A 20,255-nucleotide genomic window follows, 5' to 3' on the forward strand; every position below is an offset into this window, starting at 1 on the left:
GCTGGTTCTCTTGGACATCTCAGCGGCTTTCGAGACCATCGACCATGGTCTCCTTCTGGGACGTCTCTCCGGGATGGGCCTTGGGGGTTCCGCTCTGCAGTGGCTTCAGTCCTTCCTGGAGGGCCGTTCCCAGATGGTGAAGCTGGGGGACACCTGCTCTGACCCCTGGCCTTTGACCTGTGGGGTCCCGCAAGGTTCCATTCTGTCCCCCATGCTTTTTAACATCTACATGAAACCTTTGGGAGAGGTCATCCAGAGTTTTGGAGTGAGGTGCCATCTCTACGCAGATGACACTCAACTCTACTACTCCTTTCCACCGAACTCCAAGGAAGCCCCTCGGATATTGGATCAGTGCCTGGCCGCTGTGTTGGCCTGGATGAGGGTGAACAAACTGAGACTTAATTCCGACAAGACAGAGGTCCTCCAGGTCAGTCATAAGTCTGATCGGGGTATTGGGTGGCCACCTGTGCTGGACGGGGTCGCACTCCCCCTGAAGGCGCAGGTCCATTGCAGCTTGGGGGTCCTCCTGGATTCGGGGCTGACGCTTGAGGCCCAGGTGTCGGCCGTGGCCGGGAGGGCCTTTGCACAACTCAAACTTGTGCGCCAGCTGCGACCGTACCTCGAGAAGTCTGATCTGACCAGGGTGGTCCATGCCTTAGTTACCTCTAGACTGGATTACTGCGATGCGCTCTACGTGGGGCTGCCTTTGAAGACGGCCTGGAAATTACAATTAGTACAACGTTCGGCAGCCAGGCTTCTAACTGGATCGAATTACAGGGCGCGTTCAACGCCTCTGTTTAATAATAATAATAATAATAATAATAATAATAAAACTTTATTTATACCCCGCCACCATCTCCCCAGCGGGGACTCGGGGCGGCTAACATGGGGCCATGCCCAAAGCAATACAATATAATAAAATATAAAACAGCATATCATAACATAATTAAAAGTAATACAATAGATAATAATAGACATCACATCAAGAAATCAAGAAACAGTAAAACAAGAGCAGGCCGCATGAACACAAAGATAAAACCCGGAGTGAGAGGGACAGAGGGGTACTCCAATGTGGACAGGGACCTATAAGAGTGGGGCAGTTTAGAGGATAGATGTTTGGGGGGAGTAACACAGAAATATATAACAGAAGTTACTCACCAAAAGCACAGCGGAAGAGCCATGTTTTCAGGTCTTTCCTAAAAGCTAACAAAGTGGGAGCTTGCCTGATTTCAGTAGGCAGTGAGTTCCATAGTCGGGGGGCCACAGCAGAAAAGGCCCTCTCCCTTGTACTCACAAGGCGGGCCTGGGATATAGACAGTGGTGATAAAAGGGCCTCCCCGGATGATCGTAAAGATCGGGCAGGTTTATGGAGGGAGATACGGTCACGGAGGTAGGTGGGTCCCAAACCGTTTAGGGCTTTATAGATGATGGTCTGCACCTTGAATTGGGACCGGAAGATGAACGGCAGCCAGTGGAGCTCCTTAAACAAGGGAGTGGATCTCTCCCTGTAACTTGCCCCCGTTATTAATCTGGCAGCCGAGCGTTGGACCAGTTGTAATTTCTGAGCCGTCTTCAAGGGAAGCCCCACGTAGAGCGCATTACAGTAGTCCAGTCTAGAGGTAACTAAGGCATGCACCACCGTGGTCAAGTCAGACTTCACGAGGTATGGTCGCAGTTGGCACACAAGTTTGAGTTGTGCAAAGGCCCTCCCGGCCACCGCCGACACCTGAGCCTCAAGCGTCAACACTGAGTCCAGGAGGACCCCCAAACTGCGGACCTGTGATTTCAGGGGGAGTGCAACCCCGTCCAGCACAGGCTGCCACCCAATACCCCGATCAGACGAGCGACTGACCAGGAGGGCCTCTGTCTTGTCGGGATTGATCCTCAGCTTGTTCCTCCTCATCCAGTCTGCCACAGCGGCCAGGCACTGGTTCAGCATCCGAGGTTCAGCATTTAAGGCCTTGAGAGGGGTATATATTTTAAACTTGTGTCCTTTGTATGATGTTTTATGGACTTTAATATGTATTTTATAGAAAGGCAATTTTAATGTAGATCTTTTATAGTTAGTTTTATATATATATATATATATATCTTTGTTGAATTTTGACAATGTTTGTGTTTTTAAAATTGTGTTGTAACCTCCCTTGAATTGCAAGGAGTGGCAAGTAAGAAATAAAATTATTATTATTATCATTATTATTGTTATTGTTATATGTACGCATTCAGTTGCTAGAGGTGTAACTTCAGTTTGATTTGCAGTTTTCTTTCTTGCAATAGGACTGAAAACGCAGCCTTCAGTGTCTTCCCAGGTGGGACCCTAAGCTGAGCCGAGCCCTGAAACTGAGCTGGAAGACAAACAGACGGCAAAGAATCACTTTAGTCAGTTGAACCACCAAGCCCAATACTAGTTTCAATTGAACATCCTCATAGCACTGATTGCGAGATAAAGTCCTAAACCCTAACAGTTTACATCTTCTTGGGCTGTTGAATGCGCCTGTGTTCTTAGGGTAGTTTCCTCATCGGTTTCTTTATAGGACTGCAATTGTCACCTCTGAGGCCTGTTTCTGTGACCAGCTTTCCACCCCTTGCTCTCTCTCCAGGGTCTGGAATGATGCTGTGGCCGAATCCTCAGTCGTTTCCCCCCTTTGCGATGGAGTGGGACTGAGTCAGGTAAGCAGAAGGATTCCTGGGAGAGGAGGACGGGGCCTGCCGGGGTGCCTTTGGTTCCAGGCTTAATTGTCAAATATCTGTTGAAACAGACAAGATAGAATGTGTTTCCTTAGAAGTGAAGTACTGAAGGCACATAGAATCATAGAATCATAGAATCATAGAATAGTAGAGTTGGAAGAGACCACATGGGCCATCTAGTCCAACCCCCTGCTAAGAAGCAGGAAATCGCATTCAAAGCACCCACAATTACAAGGAGGAAAAAAATGAAGAGAAAACTAAATAGATGCCTCACCCTCACTCATCGCCCGGACTTGCAGCGCTGTATTACCCGCCCTGCCCTTGCAACTGTTCCTGCGCTAGCCCTTGCCCGCCCTCTTCGATCTGAACATGCCCACTGTTCTTGGCTACTGGTTGATGGTGGTTGTTGTTCTTATGTTGTTACAATACTTGTTTTTTGGTTTTATTGTTTTAATGATTGAAATGCAATTGTATATTAATTGTGCTATATTTTATTCTGTTTTTGCTGGGCATAGTCCCCACGTAAGTCATCCCGAGTCCCTTCGGGGAGATGGTGGCGGGATATAAGAACAAACTTATTATTATCTATACACATGATAAAAGTGAAAATCTGTATGTGTGTGTATGTGGCAGGGGTGTCAATTTACACAGACAGGCTCCCACTTCCACAAATAGCTATAGCTCCCACTATGCAGGAAAAACCAGTGGCCCTCCCTCCAATGACACTGTAGGTTACAGCGAGCGCCGTGAAAATGCCCAAGCGCCCTGCCAATGTCCTCCACAAACACCATCCTGCCCACCACCCAAGAGAAGGCTTTCATACGGGGACAATTTCCTCCTAGATCTTCTGTTTTTCTTCCACCAGACACACCAGTGTTTCTGACTCTCTCCATTGATGTGGAATTTGCATGACTCTCCCATAACTGCCTCTCCCATAACCCTTTCCTACTCTTTTCCACAGCAAACTCTTTTCCTACTCTTTTCTCACACAGCAAATAGGAATTGATCAGCAACTGAACATATTAGAGAGAGGTTTTGGGAGAATTCAGCATCATTTATAGGACTTGTAGGGACTGGGATGTATAGTCCACCTGCAATCTAAGAGCACTCTGAGCTCCACCAATGATGGACCTGGAACCAACGTGGCACACAGAACCCCCAAGACCAACTGAACATACTGCAGGGGTTTGTGGGAATAGACCTTGATTTGGGGAGTTACAATTTACCCTTATCCAGAGAGCACTGAACTCAGCCGACACTGGACCTGAACCAAAACTGACACACAGACCCAATACTGGCAGGGTTTGGGGCGATTGACTTTGCAATATGGGAGTCGTGGTTCATGCCCATCCAGAGAGCACCAAACCCACCCGACTACAGTTCTCGACCAAACATGGCCCACAAACCCAACATGGCCGACTGAATACTGGCATGGTTTGGGGTGACTGCCATTTGCATATGGGAGTTGTAGTTCACCCTTAGCCAGAGAGCCTTGAACCCAGTCGACAAATAACCCAGCCAACAAATGCTTTTTTCAACTCACCTGGGCACCACTGGGTCTCCAAACTTTTTACTCCAATGTTTACAGCCTGGCCATAATGGCAGTAATGTACCACCACGGGCAGAGAATCACAGCTTGATTGAGTCCGAGTTGATGTTTTTATATGTACATGTGTTTTATTTAGTTGCAATAGACAACTAAATAGAACACAAGGTTGGGAAACAACGAAAAACAGGACGAGGAATTATAGGAGGGGCTTTCTTCGGGAGGGGGCTACCATGGGAGGAAACTTCTATTATTCTTATTGCCATGCTTTCTATATTTTGTAATATATATATATATATATATATATATATATATATATATTACAAAATAATAAATTCAGCCAGACACTGGAGCTGCAAGGATATTCAGTGCAATTCAACCACACCAATAAAAGATTAACCTTCATAAAAGGCGACCAGGCTTTGAAACAGTGATACTACTCTGAAGCTGACCAACCAAAGATTTCCCCTAGGTAGCAAGCACCCAGGCTTTGAACCACCGAGGCTATTCATTACAATTCTACCACCCCAAAAAACATTCCCCTAAAAGGCAACTACCTAACCTTCCAAGCAGCAAGCCTATTCCTTTCTATTCCACCTCACCAAACAAGGATTCACATAAGAAAATGGCCAGGCTTTCTGGCTACAAAGCTATTCACTGTTATTCCACCTACCTAACAAAGAATTCCCATACGCCACAGCAATGCATGGCCGGGCACAGCTAGTGTATTATAAAATAATGATTAATAAAAATTCCCTCTAGACTGGACTACTGCAATGCGCTCTTTTGTGAATTGTCGTGATGCCATCACTCTTTTATATATATAGATTAGCCGCTCTCCATCAGAGTGCTCCAAACGACTTACAATTTAAAATATCATTCCACAATATAAAAACATTCAACATAAAGACATTCAACATAAAAACATTTAACCTAAAAACATTCAACAGTGACTATTTGGCCAATAGTTTTATATAATATAATAGTTTTATATAATATAATATAATAGTTTTATAATATATTATTTATATTATATTATATATATATATATATATATATATATATATATATATATAATATTTTTATATATATATATATAATATATAATATATTATTATTATATATATATATAGAGAGAGAGAGAGAGAGAGAGTAGTTTTATAATATATTATTTATATAATAGTTTTTGTTATAAGGAGGCCAATGGCAACATTCCCACCTGCCTCCAACAGACAAAGAGTTCTTTCTTCCTCCCACTCTGGACATTATTCCACAGGGAGATAAACCCCACTTGCCTAGTTTCCAGCAGACCTCAAAACCTCCGAGGATGCCTGCCAGAGATGTGGGCGAAACGTCAGGAGAGAGTGCTTCTGGAACATGGCCAGGCAGCTGGAAAACACAGCAACCCAATATGATGCATTTTGTTCCTAGGATAGTTTCTTAACCCTCTCTTCGTCTCCTTCCCGCGGTCCTGCTCCTTTAAGGCCAAGCCCCGCCTCTCTTTGGGCGCCTGCCTCCGCCCGCCATGACGGGCTCCAGGGTGACGTCACGGCATGGCCAACCCCGCCCCGTTCCCTTGGAGACAGACAAGCAGAGGGAGGGAAGGGGGGGGAGCCTCCGCGGGCGGAAGTGAGGTGGCGCTTCCGGTGGGGCCCAGCCGAGGGAGAGGCGCCAGCCCTTGGCGTGTTCGTCGGAAGCCCCGCGCGCGTGAGTGGAAGGAGAGTCCTAATGAGGCCTAGTTCCGTGATGGTGAGGAGACGGAGACACACCCAGGCCCGTCTAGTCAGACTTCCACGCCCCGCCTGTCCCTCCGAGGGAGACGAGGGGGGACCAGTCCCCGCCCACAGACACGCCCACGGACAGACACGGGTGCACACAACAGGAGGCGGGCAAGGAGTAAACACGGGAGACCGGCCAGGGACCATGGCTTTGGCCCCGGCCTACGAATTTGGACCACGTGATTCTAATATTTCTTGCAGGTGGTTTCAGTTCTGTCTCCTCTTGTCTAAGTGTTGTTTACGTTTCGTGCCTTATCGATTTTAATGCATAGTTACGTGTTTCTTGTTTAGATTTTACGATTTGGTTTTACAGTCGAGTCTCACTTATCCAACGTGGCCTTTAGGGGTGTCTCCTAACTGTCTGGTGCTATGATTCGATGTGTATTATTATTGTGCAGATCTTGGATGGCCATCTGTCAGGAGTGGTTGGATTGTGTCCTCCTGCTTGATATAAGGAAGTTGAACTGGATGATCCTTAGTTATTACAGTAGAGTCTCACTTATAATAATAATAATAATAAAACTTTATTTATACCCCGCCACCATCTCCCCAACGGGGACTCGGGGCGGCTTACACGGGGCCATGCCCAAGACAGTACAATATAACAAAATATAAAAACAACATATCAAAATACAATTAAACAATACAAGAATAACAATGCACAGTACAGAACAAAATCAAAGCAAAAGCAACATAACAAGGGCGGGCCGCATGGACACAAAATTAAAACTCGGGGTAAGAAGAGATAAGAATAAAACCATGGGGAACAGGGACATGAGATAGTGAAAACAGTCTAGAGGATAGATGTTGGGGGGAGTAACAAAGGAGGGACAAACTTATCCAAGCTAAACGGGCCAGCAGAAGCTTGGATAAGCGAATATCTTGGATAATAAGGAGGGATTAAGGAAAAGCCTATTAAACATCAAAATAGGTTATGATTTTACAAATTAAGCACCAAAACATCATGTTATACAACAAATTTGACAGAAAGGGTAGTTCAATACACAGTAATGTTATGTTGTAATTACTGTATTTATGAATTTAGCACCAAAATATCACGATTTATTGAAAACATTGACTACAAGGCTTGGATTAGTGAGACTCTACTGTATTATTATTGAGAGGCTGGCTGGCCATCTACTGGGAGTGCTTGGATTGTGTCCTGCATGGCAGAATTGGGTTGGACTGGATGGCCTTTAGGGATGTCTCCTAACTGTCTGATGCTATGATTCGATGTGTATTATTATTCTGAAGATATTGGATGACAATCTGTCAGGAGTGGTTGGATTGTGTCCTCCTGCATGATATAAGGAAGTTGAACTGGATGATCCTTAGGGGTGTCTGCTAACCTTATGATTGTATGATATTATTATTATTATTATTATTATTATTATTATTATTATTATTGAGAGGCTGGCTGGCCATCTACTGGGAGTACTTGGATTGTGTCCTGCATGGCAGAATTGGGTTGGACTGGATGGCCTTTAGGGGTGTCTCCTAATTGTCTGATTCTATGATTCAATTTGTATTATTATTGTGCAGATCTTGGATGGCCATCTGTCAGGAGTGCTTGGTTTGTGTCGTCCTGCATAGTAGAAGGAAGTTGAACTGGATGATCCTTAGGGGTGTCTCCTAACCTTATGATTGTATGATATAATATAATAATAACAATAACTTTATTTTTATACCCCGCCCCATCTCCGGAGGGACTCGGAGCGGCTTACATGGGGCCATGCCCGACATAAAAATACAATAACAGCAATAAAACAGTAAAAAAACAATTTTGCACATCAATAAGACATCAATATCAGTAAAACAGTCATAAAAATCAATATACTGCATAAAATATTAAAAACGGGAGGCTAAAAACAGATCTGGGCCAAAGTGCAGAATGACATCACATGGGAGAGGTAGTTTCATGGCTAAAATAATCAATAAAGTGCAAGTAATTATGGCCAGGCATCCTATACTCTACTGTATATTTATAATCTTATATTATCTGCTTAGAACTGGATTATCTGAGGCCCCTTCTTCACAGCTGTATAAAATGCACACCGAAGTGAATTATCTGGCAGTGTGGACTCAAGATAATCCAGTTCAAAGCAGATAATATAAGATTATAAATGGGTAATATAGCTGTGTGGAAGGGCCTTGAGTTTACACTGCCATATAATCCAGTTAAAATCAGATAATCTGTATCTTATAGGCAGTGTGGAAGAGGCCTGAGGCCTAACTGTGCCTCTGCCGTGGGCTGAGTAGGTTGCTAGGAGACCAAGTGGGCAGAGTTTAGCCTTGTAACTGGCAGCAATAGGATAAAAAACAATTATTCCTCTCTCTCTAATTAGGACTTTATTTTTCTTTTCTTTTTGTTGTATGAACGTAGAGGCATGGATGAGGGGTTGTGTTGCCAAGTTTAGTGTTTCTGGGATGTATAGTTTTGTTTTTTTGTCCTAGGCCGATTTAAAAAAAATCTTTTTATATATATAGATATGCTCGATTATAAGCCTAGTTTTTCAGCCCATTTTTAAGGCTGAAAATCCCCCCCCCTTGGTTTATACTCGGGTGAGGGTCACACTGGGAAAGTATTAGGCTGAAAGAAGTCTAAAAGCTAAATTACAGTTGTATGTAAGTATTCAAAAACATTTAACCTATTGATGCCTCAACTAATATAATTGTATTGCTATCTATTTTTATTTTGAAATTTACCAGTAGCTGCTGCATTTCTCACCCTTTCCTTATACTTGAGTGAATAATTTTTTCCAGGCTTTTTCTGCTGTGGCCCCCCGACTGTGGAATTCATTGCCCACTGAGATTAGGCATGCCCCCACCTTGTTAGCCTTTAAGAAAGATCTAAAAACATGGCTTTTCCGATGTGCCTTTGGGGAGTAAATGTAATATATTGCTCTGGCCATTCCCCTTGGTTTTTATCCTTTAGACTGCTCCACCATTTTATTTCCCTGTTTCCCCCTATTCCTATGTCTCTCTCTCCCGAGTTTTTAATTAAGTGTTCATGTGGCCCGCCCTGTTTTTTACTGTTTTCTCTGATTTGTGCTGTAATGTATATGATTATTTTTGCACTGTTATATTGTGTTATGATATGTTGTTTTATTTTGTTATATTGTATGGTGTCTGGGCATGGCCCCATGTAAGCCGCCCCGAGTCCCCGTTGGGGAGATGGTGGCGGGGTATAAATAAAGTTTTATTATTATTTATTATTATTATCTGCCAAACACACAACCTATGTTCAAAAGACAGAAATCCTACTCAAAACTATCTCAGATCATAATCCTGTGACTCTAGTAATTACACTTAGATGGCAACTGAATGAATCACTACTGCATAAGGAGGATGTAATTGAGAATTGTAAAGAAAAACTGAAAAAATATTTGGAATTTAATTTAAATTAAATTACAGATATTCGAACAGTATGGGATGCCAGTACGGCTTATATTAGAGGATACTTTATAAAACTCAATACTGAAATGAGAAAGAATAAACAGAAAAATGTTCAGATATAACTCGTACAAATGCCATTATCGATGTTACTAGTTAATGAATTGGAAACTAAAATGAACAATGCAAAAAAAAATAATACTTTGAATCTGCTAACAAACCAGGGAAATGGTTAGCATATACATTGAGGAGAGAAAGGCCAAATAATGTGATTATTAAATTATTATTTATTTATTTACAACATTTCTACCCCGCCTTTCTCTACCCCGAAGGGGACTCATTGTTAAGATACAACATAAGGATAAAACATTAATGGATAATATCAATATTCAACAGGCTTTTAAACATTGTTACAGTAATTTATATAAGGCTCACCATATATCTCTACAAGACATTGAGAATGATTTAATTCAGCAAAAGCTGCCAAAATAAATGTTCACAGTTCACAGCCTGTTATACCTGCAGTTTTGCTGCATTGTTGTATTTTAATTTGTAGAGTTGTATTTTATTTTGTGCAGAGAATCTTTGCGCACCGTCCCCTTTGGACCTGAGGAGGGATTGTTTGTTGTTGAGCAAGTGTTAAAGCATTTCTCACCAGGCAATGGGCACCTTCCCTCTTCCCCTGGGTTTGCTACAACACGAGTCTTGTTCTTCATGTTCCATGAGATCTTTCTCTGTTCAACTCCTGAAGAGATTTTCCCCTCATTTGTCTGCAGGTAACTTCTGAAAAAGTTCTGCGAAGAACACGTTGTGAGAGCTTTGCCCGAGGAGTGTTCTAAGTCTAAAGTGACTTCAAGATACACAGCAATGACAACAAGAAAAAAATAAGTAGTAAAAATTATATTTCAAGCTACAAACTTATGCAGTTTGGAGGAGGAAATAAGATTATGCTGAAAAAAGAGAGGCTTGGGAAAGTGAGCAGAAGGCTACAGCAATACAAAGACTGTGCTGCTCAGGAGGTTATATCTGCGAACTCCTGGCATAATATTTGAATTATAAATATAAAAGAATGGCAAGTCCTCTACCTCCCTATCCTAGATCACAAAGAGGGGAGAAGTTACATCAATGTATGGAATGTGGGAAACAATTTGATTGGAAAAGTTCTCTTACTGTACATGAACGGACCCACACAGGGGAGAAGCCACATAAATGCATGGAATGTGGAGAATGCTTCAGTCACAGTGGCCATCTACGTTACCATCAAAGGACCCACACAGGGGAGAAGCCATATAAATGCATAGAATGTGGAAAGAGCTTCAGTCAGAGTGGCAATCTACATTCCCATGAACGGACTCATACAGGGGAGAAGCCATATAAATGCATAGAATGTGGAGAATGCTTCAGTCAGAGTGGCAATCTGCGTTCCCATCAAAGGACCCACACAGGTGAAAAGCCGCATAAATGCATGGAATGTGGAGAAAGCTTCAGTCGGAGTGACAGTCTACGTTCCCATCAAAGGACCCACACAGGGGAGAAGCCACATAAATGCATGGAATGTGGAGAAAGCTTCAGTCGGAGTGACCATCTACATTCCCATCAAAGGACCCACACAGGGGAGAAGCCACGTAAATGCATAGAATGTGGAGAAAGCTTCAGTCGGAGTGACCATCTACGTTCCCATCAAAGGACCCACACAGGGAAGAAGCCACATAAATGCATGGAATGTGGAAAGAGCTTCAGCCGGAGTGACATTCTACATTCCCATCAAAAGACCCACACTGGGGAGAAGCCACATAAATGCATGGAATGTGGAGAAAGCTTCAGTCGGAGTGACCATCTACGTTCCCATCAAAAGACCCACACTGGGGAAAAGCCACATAAATGCATGGAATGTGGAAAGAGCTTTAGTCGAAGTGACCATCTACGTTCCCATCAATGGACCCACACAAGGGAGAAGCCACATAAATGCATGGAATGTGGAAAGAGCTTCAGTCAGAGTGGCAGTCTACGTTCCCATCAAAGGACCCACACAGGGGAGAAGCCACATAAATGCATAGAATGTGGAGAAAGCTTCAGTCGGAGTGGCAGTCTACGTTCCCATCAAAGGACCCACACAGGGGAGAAGCCACATAAATGCATGGAATGTGGAAAGAGCTTCAGTCGGAGTGACCATCTACGTTCCCATCAAAGGACCCACATAGGGGAGAAGCCACATAAATGCATGGAATGTGGTGAAAGTTTCAGTCGGAGTGGCAGTCTACGTTCCCATCAAAGGACCCACACTGGGGAGAAGCTACATAAATGCATGGAATGTGGAAAGAGCTTCAGTCGAAGTGACCATCTACGTTCCCATCAATGGACCCACACAGGGGAGAAGCCACATAAATGCATGGAATGTGGAAAGAGCTTCAGTCAGAGTGGCAGTCTACGTTCCCATCAAAGGACCCACACAGGGGAGAAGCCACATAAATGCATAGAATGTGGAGAAAGCTTCAGTCGGAGTGGCAGTCTACGTTCCCATCAAAGGACCCACATAGGGGAGAAGCCACATAAATGCATGGAATGTGGAGAAAGCTTCAGTCACAGTAAAAGTCTGTGTATCCATCAAAAGACCCATACAGAGGAGAAACCATAGAAATGCATAAAATGTCGAGAAATTTTCAGTCAAAGTTAACAATCTGCATTCCTATCAAAGGACCCAAATAGGGAAGAAGCCATATACATTCATGGAATGGGGAAAGCGCCTCAGTCACAGTGGAAATCCGCATTCCCATCAAAGTTCGATAGGGACAAATGTAAGATACTTCACTTTGGCAGAAAAAACGGAATGCAAAGATACAGAATGGGGGATGCTGCCTGGCTCGACAGCAGTATATGTGAAAAAGACCTTGGAGTCCTCATGGACAACAAGTTAAACATGAGCCAACAATGTGATGCGGCTGCTAAAAAAACCGACAGGATTCTGGCCTGCATCAATAGGAGTATAGCGTCTAGATCCAGGGAAGTCATGCTCCCCCTCTTTTCTGCCTTGGTCAGACCACACCTGGAATCACACTGTGTCCAATTCTGGGCACCACAGTTGAAGGGAGATGTTGACAAGCTGGAAAGCGTCCAGAGGAGGGCGACTAAAATGATTAAGGGTCTGGAGAACAAGCCCTATGAGGAGCAGCTTAAAGAACTGGGCATATTTAGCCTGCAGAAGAGAAGGCTGAGAGGAGACTTGGTAGCCATATATAAATATGTAGTTACAGTGAGGCCATGGACCCTATTTGAGTTCTTGCGGACCACTGGTGGTACATGGACCACAGGTTGGGAACCACTGTTTTAGCTGGACTGAAGACTTTAGTTTTCCTAGAAGTTAATATTGTCTTGTCTTGTTTTTGTTTAATAAACCTCAGACTTTATACCGAGAGAGCCCTGGAACATGAGACCATCAGCCTTGCATTGTGTGTACTTATCCCTGCGTAGAGTGAAACCCTTTCTGGATAATCCCACCTTTTAATCCCACCTTTGGCAAAGGGTCCATCAGGATACACAGCATATCTCCTTAAATGTAGAGAATAGAGGACAAAGAATGATGACAATGATCGATGAAGATTCATGAATCCATTGAGATGGACACATTAACTAAATTGATGAAGTATAGAACAGCATTGAAAGGAAACAGAGTAAATAGAGATAGAAATCATATAGTGAGTGAGTGTTTGTAGATTAGTATCAGTTTTGTTCTCCTTGTGCAGGTGTGTGTCCTTGCTCATAGAATCATAGAATAATAGAGTTGGAAGAGACCTCATGGGCCATCCAGTCCAACCCCCTGCTAAGTAGCAGGAAATCGCGTTCAACGCACCCCCAACAGATGGCCATACATCCTCTGCTTAAAAGCCTCCAAAGAAGGAGCCTCCACCACGGCCCGGGGGAGAGAGTTCCACTGCCGAACAGCCCTTCTCACCGTGAGGAAGTTCTTCCTGATGTTCAGGTGGAATCTCCTTTCCTGTAGTTTGAAGCCATTGTTCCATTGCGTGCATAACGGAGACCTGGTTGGACGAAGCAGGGGGGGTTAATCTCACCCAGCTCTGTCCTCCCGGGTACTTCGTGCAGCACCAGCCAAGATCTGGAGGACGGGGAGGCGGGGTCGCAGTGGTCTATAAGGATTCCATCCCCCTGACCAGGTGCCCTATCCCACAGTCAACCTCGTTCGAATGTCTACCTGAGAGTGGGTGACCGGGACAGGTTAGGGATTCTGTTAGTGTACTGTCCACCCCGCTGCACTACAGTCTCCCTGCTTGAGCTAGAGGGGGGTGGTCTCGGGCCTGGCGCTGGAGTCCCAGCGCCTTTTGGTGCTGGGTGACTTCAATGTCCATGCGGAGGCCACCCTTTCAGGAGCGGTTCAGGACTTCATGGCCACCATGGCAGCCATGGGGCTGTCCCAAGTGGTATCTGGCCTGCACACAGTGCAGGACATACTTTGGACTTGGTTTTCTGTCAGGGATGGGAAGATGATGGAGGTGTGGAGGAGCTGACCATCGCTCCCTTGCCATGGACCGATCATTACCTGCTCAGGTTTAGACTGGCTGCGCCCCCCAACCTCTGCAGGGGTGGAGGACCTACTAAAACGGTCCGTCCCAGGAGGCTTATGGATCCTGATGGATTCCTGACGGCTCTTGGGGAGTTTCCTGCCACTTCGGCTGGCGGTTCTGCCGATGCCCTGGTTTCTCTCTGGAATAGGGAGTTAACCAGGGCAATTGACACGATCGCTCCAGAACACCCCCTCTCGAGTAGCGGAGCTCAACCATCTCCTTGGTTCACTGAGGAGTTGGCAGCGATGAAGCGAAAGAAGAGGGGTCTAGAGCGCGTGTGGCGCTCGAAGTGGAACGAATCAGACCGAACACGGCTGCACCTCTTTCTGAAGGCGTATGCTGCAGCAATAGATGCTGCAAAGAACGCCTTCTTTGCAACTAATATTGCATCTGCGAAGAACCGTCTGGCGGAGCTGTTTCGAGTTGTCAGAGGTTTGTTAAATCCCACCACTCAAGATGGGATCCCTGACAGCTCGGCAGCTCGCTGTGAAGCATTTGCTCAGTTCTTCGTGGATAAAGTCGCTCTGATCCGCTCTGGCTTCGACACCATATTAACGGCAGTCTCCGGGGATGTAACACGAGCACCTTCTTGTCCTATTTTGATGGATTCTTTTCAATTAATTGACCTCGAAGATGCAGACAAGGTGCTTGGAGAGGCGAGGGCCACTACCTGCATCCTAGACCCCTGCCCATCCTGGCTGGTGAGAGAAGCCAGAGGGGGATTGGCCGAGTGGGTGAAGGTGGTGGTGAATGCCTCCCTTAGGGATGGCATTGTTCCAGCGAGCTTCAAATTGGCTGTGATAAAACCGCTGTTGAAAAAGTCATCACTGGACCCCACTCAATTGGATAACTATTGGCCGATTTCCAATCTCCCCTTTTTGGGCAAGGTCATGGAACGGGTGGTGGCAGCGCAACTCCAGGCATTCTTGGTAGATGCTGATATTCTAGATCCGGCACAGTCTGGCTTCAGGCCGGGGCATGGTACCGAGACAGCCTTGGTCGCCTTAGTCGATGATCTTCGCCGGGAACTGGACAAGGGCAGTGTGTCCTTGCTGGTTCTGCTGGACCTCTCAGCGGCCTTCGATAACGTTGACCACGGTATCCTTCTGGGACGACTTGCCGGGTTGGGCATTGGAGGCACTGTTCTGCAGTGGCTCCGGTCCTTCCTGGAGGGACGATCCCAGATGATGTCACTGGGGGACACCTGCTTGGCTCCACAGCCATTGTCCTGTGGGGTCCCGCAGGGGTCGATATTGTCCCCCATGTTGTTTAACATCTACATGAAGCCACTGGGAGAGATAATGCGGAGTTTCGGGGTGAGGTGTCATCTGTACGCAGATGATGTCCAGCTCTGTCACTTCTTCCCACCTGTCACTAAGGAGGCTGTCCAGGTCCTGAACCGGTGTCTGGCCGCTGTGTTGGACTGGATGAGGGCCAATAAATTGAAATTGAATCCAGACAAGACGGAGGTCCTCCTGGTTAGTCGCAAGGCTGAACAGGGAATAGGGTTACAGCCTGTGTTGGACGGGGTCGCACTCCCCCTAAAGACGCAGGTTCGCAGTCTGGGTGTGATCCTGGACTCATTGCTGAGCCTGGAGCCTCAGGTTTCAGCGGTGGCCGGGAGAGCCTTCGCATAACTCCGCCTCGTGCGCCAGCTGCGCCCGTTCCTTGGGAGGTCTGACTTGGCCACGGTGGTCCACGCTCTGGTCACATCCCGGCTGGATTACTGCAATGCACTCTACGTGGGGCTGCCTTTGAAGACGGCCCGGAAGCTCCAGCTGGTGCAGCGGGCGGCAGCCAGGTTAATAAAGGGAGCGGCTGTGATGACCCATGGGCCTTGTAGTCCTGCTCAGGACATTGTAATCCCTGATGAAGATGAAAACTTGGGTTTTTTACCTTCCCAGTCTGAACTGGATTCCTCTCAGCCAGATCTTTCCCAGGCCGATCTGGGAACCTTGCACCTGCAAGAAAGTGGTCTCCCAGAAGTATGTCAAACAACCCCAGAGCCTACTTCTCCCGTGTTCTTGCGCCGGGAGTTTTGTAAACAACAGAGAAGTTTGGAATCAGCTTCGCGCAGGAGTGCGAGGATAGCAGCTAAGAATGTTGCCAATTAAGACTGTTTCTCGTGAGAATCTTTAAGGAGTTTAACATCTGGTCACAGAGTTTAGCTTTCGCTTCTGTTTCCCAGAGAACTGCTTCGGTGAGAAAGTTAGACTCTATATAGGTGTTTTGCCCGCGTAGTAACTTCGCGGAGTCAATTCGTCAGCCTACGGAGCGAGTTGTGTCTGGACAGCGCGCTCCGATTCAAGCCTCGTTCCTGCCCAAGCCTTGCCTTGCTATCCAGCCTTCGCCTTGTTTCCCAGCCTTTGTTTATCTGCGGACCTTGCCTTGTTTCCCAGGATCAATCCTTGCCTTGTTTCACGGATTTTACCAAGTTATTCCACGGACCTTGTTCTTGTTCTTAGTTACCTTGTTCCACGTTCAAGCCTTGTTTCAAGTATCAAGTTATTTCCTAGCCACGCTCAAGTTTTATGGACTAAAGGACCTTGTCATCTCCCCTCACTTTGCTTGGCAAAGTGAGTGTTTCGGTTATTGGATTACAACTTTGGACCTTAATATTTCTTATTTGACATTGCTTTTTTGGACTAATTCTGGCCTTTCCTGAAAGGTCTGATTCTGGACTATTTTCTACACTTGTTTTTATTAACTTTATATATTCCTTCAATAAAGATATTAGATAGATTCTGGCCTCGGTGTATGGTTATTGGTGCTCTGCAGCCTGGGTCGTGACAGTTTGACTCCGCCACCCTAAGCACCAATTAACCTCGGCCAGAATGTCCACCGGAGCCGTACCTGGGCCGAGCGGCCAGCCGATTACCTACACCATCGACAAGGAAGAGGTGGATCGCATCCGCGACAGACTCAACGCCCAGGATGGAGAAATAAAGGGCTTGCGGGAGCGCGGAGTCCGCCTCCCGGCCATGGCGTTGCCCACCAAGTTTACTGGAGAAGCTTCTAAGGTTCATGTTTTCCGTCGCCAATGTCAAGCTTATCTAGAGGCCCGAGATGCCGAGTTTCCCCAAGAAGACATCAAAGTGGCGTGGGTTTACAGTCTTCTAGACGGGCCAGCGGCCAATTGGGCGACGGCACTGTACGATCAAGCCTCTCCACACCTAAGATCAGCGCAACACTTCTTGGACCACCTCAAGGAGACTTGGGGAATCGAGGACAATTTGGAGGCAGCCGGTCACAAACTCCGTCGCCTTTTCCAAGGAGACAGACCTATGTCTCAGTATATAGCCGAGTTCCGAGTGCTGGCCCACAACACCGGCTGGAACGATGTAGCCCTCAGAGGACAATTCCGGGAGGGTCTCAACATTGAAATGCTGGAAGAAATCTCCAAGGTGGACCCTCCCCAGACCCTCGAGGCACTCATTGATCAATGTTTACGGGCTGAAGTCATGATTGCCAACAGGAAACAGTGGGTTCGAGGCCAGGGCAGTAGAGCCGGGGCAAAACCCCCCGCTCCCGCCAGCGTTCAGCCACGACCAGTGTGGAGACCCCCACCGCCAACCCCATACCCCAGAGGAGGCGAGGAGGTGCCGATGCAGTTGGGCAATGTGCGTCCCAGACTAGATGCCGCCGAGAAGGCCCGTCGTCAACGCTTAAACCTCTGCTGGTACTGCGGGAACGGGGGCCACTTCGCCAGAGAGTGCCCAGCCAAAGGGAAGCCGGCCGCCCGTCTTGCGGCGGCGTCCTCCACGGAGACGAAGGCGTCTGAGCCGACTGGCACACAGCCGGCGGGGGAAGCCAACGACCGGGTGTAGAGAGGCTCGCCAACCCGGTCAAAAAATCCATCCAAGAGCCGCCAACCGGGGTCCTGTTCCTTCTCGTGGTCACTTTATGGTCAGCAAAAAGGGGACCCGTCATGATCCACGCTATGATAGACTCTGGAGCTACCAACAATTTCATCGATAGAGAGTATGCCGACTCTCTGGGATTACAATATCATGATTTCAAGAATGCCCGTGTGGTGCAAGCCATAGACGGCCGCCCCCTCAAGACGGGCCCCGTAAGTCAGTGGTCGGAACCCACCAGGATGTGGATAAGGGAACATATGGAAGAGATTTCCTTCTTTGTTACCGAGGTTCCCCATTTTCCTGTGATTTTGGGAATTCCATGGCTGACTCTCCACGACCCTAACATCTCCTGGTCCAACAGAGAACTGCAGTTTGCTTCACCGTACTGCCAAAACCATTGCCTCGTAGCCAAGGTATGCCATGCCACAGACACCGAGCCCATCATCACCTTGCCAAAGAAGTACTCCGAGTATTGGGATGTATTCAATGAGAAAGAAGCCGAAAAATTACCCCCACATAGACCTTATGACTGTGCCATTGACTTGGTGGAGGGGGCCCCGATTCCGCGAGGGCATCTCTACTCCCTGACTGAACCAGAGCAAGAAGCTCTCAGGGAATTCCTAGAGACAAACCTTCGCAAGGGATTCATCAGACCCTCTCAATCCCCAGCCGCCTCCCCAGTGATGTTTGTGAAGAAGAAGTCAGGGGAACTACGCTTGGTGGTGGACTACAGAGCATTGAACAATATCACCAAGCGGAACAGCTATCCCCTGCCCTTAATCTCGGATCTACTGGATCGGCTTCGAGGAGCCAAGGTTTACACCAAGCTGGATCTTCGGGGGGCTTACAACTTAGTTCGCATCAGGGAAGGGGACGAGTGGAAGACCGCCTTCCAGACCAAATTCGGATTATTCGAGTCCCGAGTTATGAATTTCGGTTTATGCGGAGCTCCCGCAACGTTCCAGCATTTTGTCAATGACATCTTTCAGGACTATCTAGACAGGTTCTTGATAATTTACCTGGACGATTTTTTGGTGTTTTCTAGATCACAATCAGAACATGAGAACCACGTCAAAATGGTGTTACAACGATTGCGGGATCATGGACTTTATGCCAAGCTGGAAAAATGCGCCTTTGATCTACAAGAGGTAGATTTCCTTGGTTACCGCATCTCGCCTCTAGGGCTTTCCATGGATCCAGCCAAGGTTTCAGCAGTATTGGAATGGCGGGCGCCAACTAACAAGAAAGAGGTGCAGCGTTTCTTGGGGTTCGCGAACTATTACCGCAAGTTCATTCCAGATTTTGCCCGCTGGTCCGACCCCATCACTAGCTGCATCCGTGGAAAGCAGCCTTTCCGCTGGACTGATCAAGCAGAGAAAGGGTTCCAGCAACTAAAGAAACTATTCACCTCCCAGCCAATTCTACAGCACCCAAATCCTGGAACCCCTTTTGTTGTGCAAGCGGACGCCTCTGATGTGGCAATTGGGGCTGTACTCTTACAACCGGTGGGAGATCACCTCCATCCCTGTGCCTTTTACTCTCGTCAACTAACCACACCAGAGAGAAATTACACCATTTGGGAAAAAGAACTACTGGCCATAAAGGCAGCCTTTGAAACTTGGAGACATTGGCTAGAAGGGGCCAAATTTCCCATTGAAGTCCACACTGATCATCGTAATCTAGAACATCTAAGAACTGCCCGCAAACTAAATCAGAGGCAGCAACGTTGGGCTTTATTCTTTGAACGTTTCAACTTCCAGATCCATTATGTGACCCCAGCCCAAACCAAGCAAGCAGACGCCCTGTCACGTAAACCGGAATACGCTGCAGGACGCAAGGAGACCTTTGAATCCCAACTGCTACAACCCGAGAACTTTGCCACGCTCACGGTGGGGAACACCAAATCCATTCCCATTGGTTCAACTTCCCCTACTCCAGGACCCATCTGTGCTCAAGAAATCCGGGCTAGTCAGCAAGCAGATGCCTGGGCGCAGGACCAACTTCGCCAAGGTCTGCATTTTCCCTTTTCGCTTAAAGATGGACTGCTATGCTATAGAAATCATGTTTATATCCCACCCGGACCGGGCAGGGAGAAAGCGCTTCGTCTGTGTCATGACTGCAAACCAGCAGGGCATTTCGGACTATTTAAAACCATGCATCTGATCCTAAGGGATTTTTGGTGGCCCAAGATCCGCAAGGATGTGGAAAAATATGTCAACACCTGCCCAGTATGCCAGCGCTCCAAGATAAGAAGGGAGAAGCCCTCAGGGCTTCTGCATCCCCTTCCTACCCCATCTCGGCCATGGGAAATAATTTCTGCGGATTTCATCACTGACCTACCACCTTCCTGTGGATTCACCACGATCCTAGTGGTGGTGGACCTTTTCACCAAGTTAGCCCATTTCATTCCCTG

The 20,255-nt window shown here is 46.7% G+C and overlaps 1 protein-coding gene across 2 annotated transcripts; it reads left to right on the forward strand.

Moving 5' to 3' along the window:
* Positions 1-5,861: 5,861 nt before the first annotated feature.
* On the forward strand, positions 5,862-12,040 carry LOC103277546 (zinc finger protein 709-like). Of its 2 annotated transcripts, none has more exons than XM_016998847.2 (2): positions 5,862-6,213; positions 10,182-12,040. In XM_016998847.2, exon 2 carries the CDS (start codon positions 10,475-10,477, stop codon positions 12,038-12,040), a length of 1,566 nt encoding a protein of 521 aa, XP_016854336.2. In that variant the 5' UTR covers positions 5,862-6,213; positions 10,182-10,474. The 2 variants fall into 2 exon arrangements, with proteins under 2 accessions (XP_016854336.2, XP_062828838.1); XM_062972768.1 differs by having other exon boundaries at positions 5,862-5,983.
* The last annotated feature ends 8,215 nt before the right edge of the window (positions 12,041-20,255 follow it).

The sequence above is a fragment of the Anolis carolinensis genome, chromosome 2 (genome assembly GCF_035594765.1).
Source record: "Anolis carolinensis isolate JA03-04 chromosome 2, rAnoCar3.1.pri, whole genome shotgun sequence".
NCBI lineage: Eukaryota > Metazoa > Chordata > Lepidosauria > Squamata > Dactyloidae > Anolis > Anolis carolinensis.

Excerpts from the sequence above, each read along its gene's own strand:
- LOC103277546 (XM_016998847.2), top strand. The coding sequence starts at position 10,475 with ATGGCAAGTCCTCTACCTCCCTATCCTAGATCACAAAGAGGGGAGAAG.